The following is a 15,696-nucleotide window of genomic DNA, read 5'->3' on the forward strand; positions in this document are numbered from 1 at the left end:
GAAAAATGCTCCATCTACAAGTCTTAACCTTTGAGTCTGGAACCAAAGCTCAAGAAATAATCTACAATAAAGGCTAAAGTTATATGTCAAGTTACAAATTACTTTCAGCCAAAAATTACATATTGGATTCTATTATACGTGTCACATTTGAAAACAGAATCTAGTGCAAATAAGGCAAGACCATATAAAATCAATAATTCAATACATGTATCCAATATGCTGAGCTGTGAAAAGGTTTAAGCAGTGAAGGCAATGCACGCCAATTTGTTCTTATTAGCACATCTCACCCCATATGAAATGAATTTCAATTTATTTTATGTTGAAGTACATGCTGCAGCTTTATAGGTTTTTTTTGGACAAGCCCTAAGGCCCCAAGCTAGAGTATCGTTCCCTAAAGTAGTTACCAATCTTACCAGAATACTACATGTACACAACACACAAATAGTTTTATAGCTGCTATATTTTTAGAAGGCATTCAGATTGCGGTCTTCTCTCACATTGCCAGAGGGTTTTTGTCCAGAGTTCTATTTAACAGCAACATGTTTTTCTTTAACTGCTGTATACAGCAGGGTTGTGTGGCATTCAGAAATGAACCGAGATTTGTTTTTTGTTTTTGATATATTGTATTTTAATATACATTTACATTATAGTTGTAATTTAATTTGAACTGAGAATCAAGATTCATGAACATGAAATGGGGCAAATTCTTAATGAGTAGCAGGGTTGGGCAAAATTAAGGAAAGATGTAACAAGATGACATAAAAAAAAAAAAAAAAAAAATTCACTTTAAATGTTTCATTGCAAACCCTCTGCATCCACCCATATGAAGACTGTGAGAAGGTCAAAGTCAAGTATTTTAATACTTTCCAAGTCGAGTTATTTTGTTAAATTCACTTTAAATGTTTCATTGCAAACCCTCTGCATCCACCCATATGAAGACTGTGAGAAGGTCAAAGTCAAGTATTTTAATACTTTCCAAGTCGAGTCTTAAGTCCTCAAAATTGTGTCAGGTTTCTGACACAAAGACAAGAATAAACTGGATCAAACACTTATTCACAATATTTGTATGACCATTTTGGAAACAGCCTGCATTTGAGGGGGAAAAAATAAATCACCAGATGCTCATTAATTTATGATGCCATGCAACAGTCAACCTCTTACTCATCAAATAATACTAAGTCCAAGTCTTCAGCCATGAATTTGCCCATTTGTTTTAAATTGGATGACGTTTCTTCCAGATAACGACTTCCACATTATGGACATATAATCAAATTACACAAATGATTTTTTAGAGGACACAAATAGTAAATAAAGTTGCCTACTGTAAATTTAACAAAATAATCAATAATTGTATCCTACAAAAGGCAAAAAGTGTCTCTGAAGGAGCTATTTTGTGTAATTTTTGTTATAGCCTCAATATTGCCTAGTTAATAATTTAATACAAATACTTAATACATAACTACAGAAAACAAACTGCAGTTTCTAATCAGACAGTGTTTATTAAAGAGTAGAGGCATTTTCAAATTCAGACATTTCTAAAAAAAACTGATTCTGTCCCATTAAAATAACTGAAAGTTATTGAAAACCCACAAAAACAGAGGTATACAACCCAATGAAAAAATCCTAGATTAAGGCCTTGATCTCAAAAAGCTATAGGTGTCAATGATATTCTTATGAGATCCATTCTTACACATAAACAGAGAAAGCTGATCATAACCATGAATTATGTCAGGCAAGAATTTCAGATTTTCTACAATAGGGTCCCATGAGGAAGTGTGTCATGATTTGGATCCTTAAATTTCCAACAGAACTCTCTTTTGGCATGTTTGTTAAGACCTGAAACACTTAATGCTTATGATTAAGTTGGTAAGTCTGTATGATTTTGAGGACAGACAGGAGGGACTAACTTCAAAACACACAACTCCAAACCCAGCAGCTGAGAACAGTCCATGTGAAACACTCAAAGAGTCCATCTTCCATAAAACAGCACGCAAAGTCAATTAATCCGCAAAGAAAGTGCTTTTCTATTCACTCAGTGCTTGTGCTCAGAAAACCCAATGTCAGTTTTTAGAGCAATGTCAACACGTCAGAGGCTGTTGATGGTCTCAGAGCTTTTTCATCAGGACCCTGTGAGTGAAAGATTACCATCCAAACATATACTCCACTGCTTTTGATACAAAACTCTCATCCTTTTTTGGTGTCTGTTGATCTGACACAACCTACAAATCAGAACAAAACAAAAAAGCAAGCACTTCACAAATTGTTCTATTAAATTGTTTTTCCTTACAGCACATTTCAATTCGTTCCAGTAACTATCATTTTAAATAACATTTGTAAATCTAGATTCTAATACACCAATTATTGTTAATATTCCCACCATTATATTTCCATTATTCAAAATAATACAGAAATTACTTTGACAAATATTGCAATTTGAAATATGAAACTTTTGCTACTGCACAGATATCCAAATGGCAAGAAAAAAAAAATCACAAATATATCAGCTCATGTTCAACCGGGTGAGACGCCCATTATCTCCAAATTTAGGTTTTGACTAAGTTCTACTGTCAATATAAAGTTATTCAGACTTGGTTTTGCACATTTTTGTAGTAATAATAATACATTTTATTTTATTAATATTTTTGCCCAAATTAATTAGTAACCCTTGCTGATAACCTTTGCGTTTCCGTGTGTAGTTTTATAATATGCTCCTCCACTCCTAAATAGCAAAGATAGTTTTTTTTTTTTTTAAGCTTTTAAAGACTTTGCCAGTTTTATTTCAATTAATTTGTTCAGCACTATTCGTGTGGTTTTACCAGCAGTGGGTGGGTGGAAGGTTACTGGTCAACTATACCTGGTAGTCACTGCTGGATGCTTTGTAAGCGGCACTGAGGGGTCTCATGACAGATCGGGGAGTTGATAGAGGGTGACTGGGGGTGCCGGGAGCCTTCACTGGAGGTGTGAACACAGAACTGGAAGTGCTGCTCTTGTCTGAACTCTCCATTACACTCTGACCAAAAAAAAAAAAAAACACTCCCAATGTAAAATTACCACTGTTGCAATTACAACCAAGAGACTTTTCCATCTATCATGCTCGTCTTCACAAGGGAATTACTGCTTTTCTGCTTCCTACCCAAGCGCCAAACTTCCGGTCTCTCTCTTGAAACCAACACAGAAGTAACTTAAACGCCAATTCATCGACTGGCCCCTACAGACTGGCTCCAAAAGGGAGTCAATCCCATAGACCCCCCCTTATTAAATTGCCTTATTAAAACTCATCCGTTTAAATTATATTAAGCCTTAAAGTTCAGCATAATTAAGGGCGTGGCCACTTGAGTGACAGGTGGATTGCCGCTGCTGTCACTACCATCGAGCTAGGTGGGTGTGGTTTCAGCAACCAGCTCCATCCACGTCCCCCCTCTTTGCCCATTTTCGGTTATCCAGGAGTGATGCGTGGTGACGCGCTGCCAAGATGGCGACGGTCTGCTCCGCCCGCTTTAGGCTTCAAAAATGCTCTTCAGAAACCTACGGGTGACGTCACGGACACTACGTCCATGTTTTTTTACAGTCTATATTCTTACCTTATCGATACACGGTTTGACGCCAATCATTATGGCTTCTCCAAATATCTTTCCATCTTTACTGAGAGCTTTTCTTGCCTGCAGTTTAGACTGATACTGAACGTGCATCCAGTTGCCTGAATTAGACGTCTGTAAATGAAAAAACTTTTATGGAATACAAATCATACATAAGCCAGTCTACAATGCTAAAACTTTGCCTGTACTTACCACATGTTTTAATATGTTTCCATACTGTGAAAACTGTAAAAGGATGTATGATGCAGAAGCTGGAGGGAACCTGTGTACAAACAAATATAAAATTGATGCCATGTAGACATGGCCGCCATATAGCCTGACACATCATATTTGTACTAATTATGTAATACAATGGAACAATAAAATAAATAAATACATGATCTAAACACACCCAAACACTGTGACCCAGGTGTCATCTAGCTGGTCTTCCGAGGACAGAGCATCTCCTTGTGTGAAGAATGGATCTACTTGAGCAGGGGAAAGTGTTGTTTTCCTCTGCTGCCCCACGGGGCTAAATAAATTAGACACTATAAAACAAAAATAAAAAAATAAGCATCTGTTTTTAAGACAGAGCACCATCCTCATTTAATAAGTAATTAAACAAATTATATGTACCGGTTCCTGGCGTCCCTGGTAGACCAGACAACGGTGTGCGCACTCCAGCAAATGGCTGTAAAAAAAAAAATAATAATAATTATTATTTATTTTAGAAGCTGAGGACAAAATCTCATTAAAAAGAAAAACGTTTTAAATGGTTCTCTTACATTAATTATAACAAAATAAATGTCAAGTGTGTACTTGCTTAAACATATGCTCACACAAGCAATAGTAATCAAAACACAAGGTCTTATTCACTAACTGGCCTTGCACACAAATGAAGTCAACATACAAACGTTTTGACAAACAAATCATGATTCACCAATAACTTTTGTACTAAAATGTATTCAAAATTTTTGAGGGGGAAAAAATCTAGGAACAACAAGCAAACATTACATACTCTAGGTGGCCTTACATCCATGTTGAGATTATATTTTCAATCCATGATGGATTTTATATTTTCTAATCACGATTACAATACAGATGCCACAATTACATTATCATTCAAAGCAACAATTAATCTTTCAAAGTCCACATATTATTCTGAGAGCTTGTGCGTGTATGTTTTTCTTTCTACAGATTATCTTAAGTGTTTTTCCATTGTTTTAATTTATAATACCATGAATATTTGTACTTTTTTTATATTATTTAAAGAAACCAATCCAATGTATAGTTGACATCTGAAGCGTAATATAGAAAAGCAATAAACGTTTTTCAGTTAGTGTTTTCAGCTTGTTTATTTTCATATAAAAATATGGCATGCAGTTGCTTCAAACAATGGTATGAACATCATTCAATGTAAACTGTGATAATCGTAATTAATAATCGCAATTACAATTTCAAGGGAATAATCGACAATTATGATTTTTGTCATAATCGTGCAGCCCTATAAAAGGGGTTTATTTTGTTTGAACTGGTTTTGAGGATGGCATTCGAGAACGTTATGTTTGCTGAGAGTGACGAAAGGATGGAAAGAAAACTTGTAGAAAGCCCTTTCATGGAGATGATTGGACATGTCTTATGCAAATTACTAATCTTGAGCATGTGGTTGCTCATTTAAAATACTCCAAATTCAATAATGTTAAATCAAGGTTAAAAACAAATTCATGTGTTGTGTATTAGGCATATTTTAGTTCATAAGTTCTCCTGTGTGTATAAATCTGAATAATACATGCAGTATTGGTAAACAAGATCAATTATCCTTCAGTTAATTTCCTAAATAAACTTTTCAAACTGCAATGATATATCTGATGAGGGCTGGTCGTTTCTCTTCAGTATTAGTGATTCAATAATTAAACCTTTTCAGTGGCCGGTTGCATAAAAAACTTATACTTGTTACATAAAAACTGACTGAATCCAAAAAATTATTTGAATAATTTGTTTGCACTTCTCACTTGTTTGCGAGCAGCAAGAGGTGACATTCCCACACCGAAGCCGTTTAGGTCTTCATAGATGCTTCTGACTGGAGGGGCTCCACTCTTGTCTTTAGGCGTTGGGACCACCGGCTGTGGAGGAGACCCACCTGATGGAGGAGAGCATCAAATGTCTAACTTCTGTGCCATTTTGGACCTATTCATAATTCCTTAAGGTATTAGAAAAATGCAGTAAAATGATAATAAGTATTTACCTGCCAGAAGAGGAGATCTTGTTTCTGACCCACCCCCTGTCAACCCAAAAGACCTGGGTTGAGGTGTGACCGGTGCAGGCAGGTCTCCCATCAGAAACCCAGGTAAAAACTGAGCCCCAGGCTTGGGGGAGGTTGGAGAGCCGAGTGTCATTGGTTCAATGCCTGTTATTATACATCAAAAAGGTAAATTCAGTGTTAATAATTCTTGCTAATTACTGTGTAAAACCATATACGGGCAATCAGGAGCATATACAAATAAATGCACTTTCAGTGGTTTGTCACTTTATTTTAAATATATAAAAATACCCGCATACGCTGATATTGTATAACGTTAGTTGTTCTAAATCTGATAAAACGCATGGCTTTCTGCTGTATTGTAAGTTACCGGTCACATGAGCACAGCCACAATTAAAGCACGTCTCTACAAACTCAACCTAACGTTACATATCAATATACAAATACATGACTGCTGTAATACACGAACACTTACTCTGGATGTCCATACTGGGTCACTAACACGGCAGCCACGGAAAGAAGATTAGTCCTGCTTTACCAAATAAACGGGAGCGCAAATTTTTTTGAACAAGGCGGAAGTTGCGCGTGCTCTTATGGCACAAGCGCGCTCCACTTCCGCTTTCACGACACCAGCGCGCGCTTCTGTCGCGCCCCTGCAGGAAAGAACGTGAAACTGATTTTTAGTTTTGGAACCATATTTCGGGCTTTTACATTTCTCTCACCTCGATTATTGTAATGCCTTTTTTGCTGGTTTAAGTAAGAAGTGTATGGATAAGCTACAAGAGGTGTGAAATGCTGCAACTGGATTGTTTTAGGTTCAGGAGAAGACATGTTCACACTGTCTGCCCGTTAAGTAACGTTACGTGATTAATTTAAGGTCCTTTTTTTAGTGTTTTTCAAGCTCTGAATGACAGAACACCGCCATACATTTCAGAATACTGCCAAATACGTTCTAAATTGGTGTTTCACATTGTTAAAAGCAACCTTGCAGGCATGTTTTAAAAAGTTATATTTTGATTAATACATTTAATTCTTAATTTTTTTTTCTTTCTCTCTATTTTTCTCTTCTTTTTATGCTTGCATCTGTTGTAAACAAAGACCTTTGAAATGGTATTGCTGTATTCAAATTTTTCAGGTTAACTGTTCTTACACTAACTCATCTGAAGATGGCACTCCTGTTCCACAACGTGGTTTCTTTCCTCTCCAGGACCTCCCAGAGTAAAGGGACACTAAAAATCATCCTCCTCTTGCTGGAGCATTCATTTCCAAAATTAAGAAAACATTACGTTTATCTTTTTATACCATTATTTATTTATGCATTTTAAGGGGTAGTCATGCATGCATATTATTTAATACAGGGGTGGGGAACGTTGATCCTGGAGGGCCACTCTCCTGCAGAGTTTAGTTCCAACCCTGAAAAACCCTTTAAAAATACCTAACTGCATCCTGGAGACCTTGATTAGCTGGTTCAGGTGTGTTTGATTAGGGTTGGAGCTAAACTCTGCAGGGACACCGGCCCTCCAGGATCAACGTTCCCCACCCCTGATTTAATAAAATATTTCGACATAAATTCTTGATAGAATGAGAGTTTATGTTAACGAATTAATGTTGTGCTACTTTAATCAAAGTTTCTGACATAAGAGTCATTTTGTATGAAAATTATATCCTCATTAAGGGTTAAGAAATGATCATGAAAATCAATTCTGGTAGTTAATTTCTCACTTTCCTTAGATGCATCACAAAATCCATTTAATTTAATATGCTTTAGATCATTTTTTTAAATAATAGTCATTATCCTGTTTTTCACTTAAGATGGAGAACTACTGGATTATGATCAGTGCATGATTGGACTATATCCTGCCCAAGGAAGAGTGTGTGGTACAAAATAAAAAAAGGTTTTGAAAGCAATGCTAAGTATTCATTAGTGCTCAGTGATTTATATCAACAGTAACAATGTCTCTCAGAACAAAGTGACAGAGGGAGCAAGAGTTTTCTGTAAAATGACTGAGCTCATATCCCCTGGAGCAACACTGAATATATGATGCCAGTCATCTGCATCCAAATAAAGAGAGACATGCCAGCTCTGTCTAAACCCATTAAGCAAATTGCCATATTTGAAAGATGCATTTGTCTCTTTATTTTGATTTATTTAAACAAATTGACAACCAGGGGGCTCCTTTTTTCCATAAATCCCAAGATGTTGGGTGATGTTTTAGAATAGCATTATATTTGCAGAATTAAACATGCATTTTCTGAAACCCATTTAAAGGTTAACTCATGTAATAAAGCATTTATGTTGCTCACAGCGCTGTGGAACTTCATTTTGCTCAAATCATTTATTTCACAACTGTTCAGTGACATTCATTCATTTTCACAAAGTATATCATCTTCAGTAGTTCTGAATTGTGTGCCACACTGAATTCTACCCTGGAAAAGAGTCTGTTATCAAGGAGCGAGATAAAGCTGAGATGTAGATGAAGCTGTCTGATAATAGGCATGCAAACAGCTTGCTCCCTGTGACTTGTACCAGCCTGCGCCAGCCTTGCCTTTATTACTCTGCTATATTCCCTGTCATGCTCTTGGACTGTCACACCATAATGAGTACTTTTTGACCTCGGTAAACTGTGAAACTGGCTGTTTACTGTTTAAAAGAGTAAAGAGGTTCATTGCAACACTCAAAATGACTAATAAAATGATGGTCATGCTTGTGGAATATGATGCATATGAGCTGCTTTAGCTGGCTAAAAATATCAGCAAATACAAATAATATTCGCTGTATTGTTAAAGACCAGGCAAACAACTTTCAGTATAAATTACTGTGTTTTTACTGTGAGACTTTTAGTGATCTGTTCATTTGAGACTTTTGCAATATTGACCACAGTGTCTTCCTCAGTACCTGTCTAAGTCATAGTCCAGCGATTGCATAAAATGCCACGTTTTACTTCTGACAATGAAACTGATAGAGAATAGATGTCAAGGTCAGCTTGCTGATCCCCATACAGTCAGCAGAGTGAAATATAGCACCAAATGTGCTGAAGAGTTTATGGAAACTCTGCTGATGGGGAGATATTTGATAGGCTACTCTGCGAGGATTTTCGGTTGCCATGTGCAAACAATTGAAAAAGTGAATGTGCTTTTGTGTGATAAATTGTTATATTTTCCAACCTGTAGTCTCCCTCTGCATATCATCTTTTGTTTTAAATGTATCATGACAGTAAAACACGTTTAACTTGGCATTAGTGTCTGTTAAACCCAGCTTTTGAACTTGGGTAAAGCAGCGTTTCATACTTGTCAGCAATTTGTTTCATACTTTGAAAGGGGTTTGGCATTGCTTTTATCCCTGGGTCAACCTTGCATCACAGTGCCGAGGTATATAGTAATGGTGACGCCCACTTTTTCAGTGGCCTTGGTTCTGGAATTATTTTTCTCTTTTATATTTCTGATACAAATATTTAAAAAGTCCTTGTTCAAGAGTTATGAACCATGAACCAAAACCGACCAGCTACAAGGTCATTACAAACTTGATTTGAAAATATGACAAAAAGATAACAGGCTCGTTTCAAATGCACCTTTGCCTTGCCCGAAATGTAGATGAGCAAGCGGCTGCAAAGAGAGGACAGTGAAATAAGTGCAGTCAAGATGGACAGTTCTCACTTCTCATAGTAGATCAGTATACGAGATCAAATTTGGATATCATGTGATTCAAATTAATGTGCTTTGTTGCTAATAAACTGGATTTAAGTTCTGCTGCTTTTATATAAAAATGAATATGATGAAAAAGAGACCCAAAGTATGCCCACTTGTAGTTTAATATGGACATGTATTTTAGATTTTTAAAGAAATACAACTATCATGTCCATAGAGAGATCACACATCTAGTAAAAAATATATACTAAAATGTATTTTAAATACATTTATTTTGTGCTAAGTATACTACAAACTTACATATTTATGTGCTTAATAAAAATGCCCTGCAATTGTACTTTTGGTATACTAAACTGGTATACTTAAAGTCTGCTAAATTGGAACAACTAATTTTGTTTAATGCACTTTAATTGTTCCTAAGTATTGCTGAGATCCAACTAAAGATACAGTACATTTTATTTGATTCTGCTAAAGTGTAACTATCCACCTTTTTCCTAAGTAACTAATGAGTGCCGCCATGATGGATTCTAACTTCCGTTTGGATGCTCTCATGTTCCGGTCTCCATAGAAATCCATGTTAAAACAGGGTAAAAAGCTCGACTGAATTAATTAAAATGAAACTTTTTCAGTATAACTAAATATAAAAATGTGCGCAGGATTAAGCTGTGCTGTTGTTGGCTGTCACAGTAATAGCAAACTTAAGAAATTCCTATAACGTTTTGCGTACCAGCAAATCTGTCCATGTCTGGTGCTGTATGCCTTGCATAAACGATGACAAAAGAAAACGAGCATGGCTTGCAGCGCTTAAGTTAAAATACTGTGTGTGAAAAACAAAATAAAAATCCCCCGAATTTCACCCCGACAGGGAGCTGTATATGTGAGCTCATGTGTTTTCAATGCAGCTGACCTCCAGCAGCTTCATGTCATATAGGCCTACCCACTCATTAAACTATGGCAGGTGAGTTACTCCAAAAAGACAGTCATTGCGACACTGTAAAGTGATGAAACTATGGCGCCATGTGCTTTTTAAAACCATTTTCATGGGTTTAACTTTATATTATCGGCTGGGAAAATACATTCATTTGACTAGAAACACCAGAGCCCGGAAATGTAAAGCATCGTACCAGTATGAGTCGGGCGAGACTTCCACGTTTAATTTGACTAGAAACACCAGAGACCGGAAATGTAAAGCATCGTACCAGTATGAGTCGGGCGAGACTTCCACGTTCAGGAAAAAGGTGGATTGCAAGTATACTTAAAGTACACTTTAAATATCTTGCATTAAAATACTGATAGTATAGAGATCATACAATCTTTGTTAATAATGATATTAATGACATCAGCATGACATCAGAACAAATTGGACGACACTTGGACAGATTTCTAACTGCCATCCATCTCACGGTAATCACCGGTGATCGGTTCTGTGCAGAATTTGCTTTAATTAGGGAAAGAACCACAATCCCATGATGCATTGCAAATTGCAAATAGTAGGCTTGTTTGAAAGCTAAGGAGACTGATTCGATTATGTCATTCACAATGTTTCATGGGAGTGAAGCGGTTAAAAAAGAAAAAAAAAAAAAAATGTAAAACTGTAGCTCTTGTTTTTTAGAATGCCATGTCATGCACAAGACGCTGCAAAGGATGCAGGTGCAATGGCCAAACACTGCTGTCTAGCACGTTTACATAGAAAAACAAAGTAAAAGCAGCGCAGTTGAATACAAAAGTGCATTCTGTGTGAACGGCCCCTTAAAATGGCTAGTTTATTTTAGCAACCAAAAAAAAATAACTGAACATGAACCTTCAGTTCTTTCCAGATTAAATATTCATATGCTTTGAACAGTCACAGAAAATTTTATTCGTTTTTCGTTTCAGCGAAACAAAAAAATCTAAATCTGACAGTGACGGAAAATGTGTCGGTTGGAGTGAAGAGGAGACAGTTTTATTCTTACAGTTATGTTCGAAAGTATATTAAGGACAGTCTCAGGAATATACTGTATAGCCTAAACACAAATCATGAGCAAGAGCAAGGCAAGAACAGGATGCATGCTGCGTTCGTCCAATCAATCTCTTAACCTGTTAACCTGAAAAGATTAAAAAAAGATAACCCAGGATTATGTTGACCCAGAGTTTCAAATGACCCAGGGTTAATCATTTAAAGGGATAGTTCACCCATAAAAATCCTGATAGAAAAATAAATAAATAAAAACATTAAATAAATAAAATATATTCTTTTATGTTTCCCAGAATAAAGTATTAGATTAGAAACAGCATGAGGGTGAGTAGCCTAAATGACAGAATTATAAATTTTGGGTAAATGGGTAAACAATCCTTTTAATTGTCAAAAGCCCTTGAGTAGGTATTAACTCTCAGTAAGGAAAAGCAAACTCTTCTCCCTTTTCCCCAGGAAAGACAATTGCTCACAGTTTAGTGTCGCACAACATTTCATTATGCTGGATACAGCTGCTGTGATAGTGCTTTGTAATTAGGTGGTTGTAGGAGGCTCGTGATGAAGGGACACCCAGGGTCGTCCTTCCGTGTGAAGCATTTAAACATGTATTATTCAGCAGCCTGCCACAGAACATTTCCAGGACCCTGACAGAGCTGAACTGCACAGTTTTACCTTTCACAAACCCCTCATTTACTGCAGGAAAAAATGCATTTATCATTGAGAGGAGACAAATATTGATTGCTCCTCAATACATGGTAGGTTAAATATACAGAAGTCGTTCTACATTCTGCACAGTCAATAATAGCTTGCGTCTGATGCAGTAAGGATATAATGACTGTTTGCATTTCTTATGTGAAGTCTTGTGGTGGAGATATGAAAAAATACTTCACAGTTATTTCCACTGACAAGCTTTTTCAATTCATTGAAATTAAGTATTTAAGAGGGAGCTGGGATTTTAGCTGCAAGGTTATTATAAAATTTCTTTGAACAAAAAAAATTATAGTTTCTAATGTCATATGTGTTTAAAAACAGCCAGACTAAATAAATAATAAATATGATTTTCACCTGGTGGACGATGCAATCTCCGAAACTTGCATTTACCACATCTAGCTTTACAAAAAAAGATGTTAATTAAAATGTGCTATTAGTATACCTCTTTAAATTAAAAATAAGTATACTTTCAATCTACTTTTTATACACAAAATTCTTAGGTATACTTGGTCTCCAATTTAAAAAAATAATATATAAATATTAAATTATGTATAAGATGGAAGCCTGTTTCCGCCACGGAATAAAACAATAAAAAGGTCATTGTGAATTTTCATCTCAGAACTATAATTTATATCTCTTGATTTTGAGATTATATCTCGGAATTTTGAATTAAAGCGAAAGTTTAAAAAAATAATTAATAATTGTGAAATATCACCTTTTTATTGTGTGGGGAGGAAAGCTTTTTTTTTATTTATATATATATATATATATATATATATTGTTGCAGAAACAAGCTTCTGTATGATGTTAAGATCACTTAAAGAAAACTTATTGAAAAATTATGAAACAAGAATATTGAAAGTATGCTTACTTTCATAAACTAAAATGTCATCTAGAAGTACAGAACTAGTAAACTAACAGTATATCTAAAGTTTGCTTGTAGTATACTGTAGTTGCAATACTAAAGAAACACTTAGATGCAAACTAAGTATATACTTACGGATGTAAATTTGTTTGTAGTGATAGACTTAATCAAATCAAACAGAACACACTAACAGGCGCATAGTAACACAATAAAAACAAATATGAAGGCAGTTTCAGCAGTAGACCAGACATTTTTGATTGTCTTTGGGTCTGGTGTTTGTGTAGGAGAACAGAAGTACTCTGTCACCCTAGAGGTGCTTTCTCCTGCTTAGTTACACTTAACACCTACCTTCCTGGACCCCAGACAGAAGGGCCCATCTGGTTCAAGTGTAGTAATCATCTTTCATCAATCTGCCACCGTTTCTCAAAAACAACCTAAATAGTCAAATATTACATGGTAATTGTGGGGATTTAATTCTGCACTTTAATGCACTGATGAGCTTGAGGAGTCAAGAGGCTCCACTCAAGAGAAACAGAATCAGTGAAGCTTCTTTCCCAAATGTTCCAGATTATGAAGAAGGGCAGACAGGCCCTAGAGATGAGTGTACTTCACCAAAGAAGGTCAATGCTATGACATTTCATACAAGGGAAATCTTTGAAATGGCAGTTCTTGATTTTTGATGTAACATCAGGCATTTGAGAAAGAGGTACATGGGAGGAATATTGATGAATATTGAAACAGTCTTCCTTTCATTTTGAAATATTGCTACATTCATACACTGGATTTAGGCTGACTACAAAAGAATAACTCAAGTTACTTGACATCAAAATGTTTCCTTACTTACTGACTCATCACAACAGAGCAAAATAGAAGATGTGACTTTAGTACTACACCATTTTCCCTTAGGAGGTAAATACCTTTCTAATCTTGGATTTACCATCTATTCATTATTTATAGAGGTCAGTGATTTTGACAGGGAATGTTTTTCTTTGCCATTTCTCTAGAGACCCCATACAGGTGTATTTACTCTGATTAAGTTATGAGTAATGTGTAGATGTTGGAAATGCCACAGGGGTTTCCATCGGCTGCAAGCCCAGATTTCAAAGATCAGCTCAGCTGCACAGTCAGAGGTGCAATAATGAGACCTCCTCCTGTAATATGTCTGTTAGCGAGAGTAGAATTGGCATGCTGGGTAAGTGGGCTGATTTTCGGACTGGCTCCTGTGGTGACCACTCTAGTGATGGGAATACAGATACCCAGCGATGTTACACTGCCAAGATAAGTAGTGGTCTGATGTCTGTCATAATAACTTTATGTAATACAAAGCAGTTTGAATCTCTTACTGGCTAACCGCCTGTTGGCATACAATGAATTCATCAATTTGACAAGTTTGTCATACCTCACTTAGGCATTGAGGGCAACAGTGCTTTGTTGTTGGTTTTTTAGTTGGGTTTTTTGACCCCCTTTGACCATTCGCTCACCCTCATGTCTTTCAAATCTGTATCGTTTCTTTTACAGATCACAGAAGATGATTTTTGGCAGGATGTTCATGCAGCTCTTTTCCATACAACGAAAGTGAATGGTGACCAGTGACTGTCAAGCCTCCTAAAAATGAAAAAAAGCTTTATCTGACTGTCTTCTGAAGTGATACAAGATTTGTGAGAGGAAACTTAAGTACACTTGTGGTTCTTATATCACATTAGTGCATTTTGAAACATACATATTACAATTTGGTGCATCACAGTCAATATAAAACATGCCGTTTGGCATAAGTGACATCAAACCTGACATCTTAAGGATTTGAGAGCTGCAGCAGAGGAGTTTTTTACATTTCCTTTCATGAAACATTTCACAACACAAGCATCACACTCAAATACCAAAGACCAAAAAGACTCCATGAAACGTTTCTCAATGTGCACCAGCGGAGACTCCTGCAGCAGTTTAAAATCATAGATCCAAATCCCCATGTGCACTGAGCTCACATTATACCACCGACTCCGACAAATCAGACAATGTGACCCCATTACATTCCCCCACCTTCATTCTCCATGAAAGACAAAACTGACACCCATGAAGCCATAAAGGGCCAGTAGCTCCTGCACTAGAATAGAATAATATAAAACTCAGCATCTAAACCCTGACTGATTGAACCACGCTGTACAATAGCAGATATAGAGATTTGTCCACTGGCATTTGGATTACTGCAGAAAATAAGCTTAGTGACCAACAAAAGTTTGGTCACTACGATTCTTACATGTTTTGTTCATCATGATAATCTTAACTAATTTTAAAGCCTAAATGCAATCAGCAGAAGTAAAAATCTAAACAAAGCTTATAAATGAACTACAGCACATTGCACCACCATTCTGCCTCTGACAACTCTTTCAGTCTTTATTGAATATCCATATTCCCTGAAAGTTTGAGTTTGAAAGTGTGAAACAGTTGAAAGTGTGAAATAGTGAGTTGGCAGGTTTACCTATTTGGTGTGATGTCCCAGACAACCTCCGTAGTTTAGCCCTTTTCAAGACAGGAAAGGGGTATTACTGATGTACTTTATGTTGTAGAATAAAACGTGAAAATATCTTGAGCTTGCGTTAACCACACACCTTGTTTCAGGCATTTAACCAAAAACCCATTCAAAAATCCAATCCATTCAGGACAATGGAACCCGGAAGTGCTAAAATGCTAA

The 15,696-nt window shown here is 36.2% G+C and overlaps 1 protein-coding gene across 1 annotated transcript; it reads right to left on the bottom strand.

Annotated features, from left to right (window-relative positions):
- Nucleotides 1-1,498: 1,498 nt before the first annotated feature.
- Nucleotides 1,499-6,437, bottom strand: LOC107752922 (nucleoporin NUP53-like). The gene is made up of 9 exons (XM_016568990.1): nucleotides 6,311-6,437; nucleotides 5,821-5,982; nucleotides 5,588-5,715; nucleotides 4,212-4,266; nucleotides 3,988-4,123; nucleotides 3,789-3,858; nucleotides 3,582-3,710; nucleotides 2,855-3,010; nucleotides 1,499-2,219 (listed from the first exon to the last, which is right to left on the bottom strand). Exons 1-9 carry the CDS (start codon nucleotides 6,321-6,323, stop codon nucleotides 2,142-2,144), a joined length of 927 nt encoding a protein of 308 aa, XP_016424476.1. The 5' UTR covers nucleotides 6,324-6,437; the 3' UTR covers nucleotides 1,499-2,141.
- Nucleotides 6,438-15,696: the final 9,259 nt, after the last annotated feature.

This window comes from Sinocyclocheilus rhinocerous, unplaced genomic scaffold, assembly GCF_001515625.1.
Source record: "Sinocyclocheilus rhinocerous isolate Xijiao unplaced genomic scaffold, SAMN03320098_v1.1 scaffold1252, whole genome shotgun sequence".
NCBI classification, from domain to species: Eukaryota; Metazoa; Chordata; class Actinopteri; order Cypriniformes; family Cyprinidae; genus Sinocyclocheilus; species Sinocyclocheilus rhinocerous.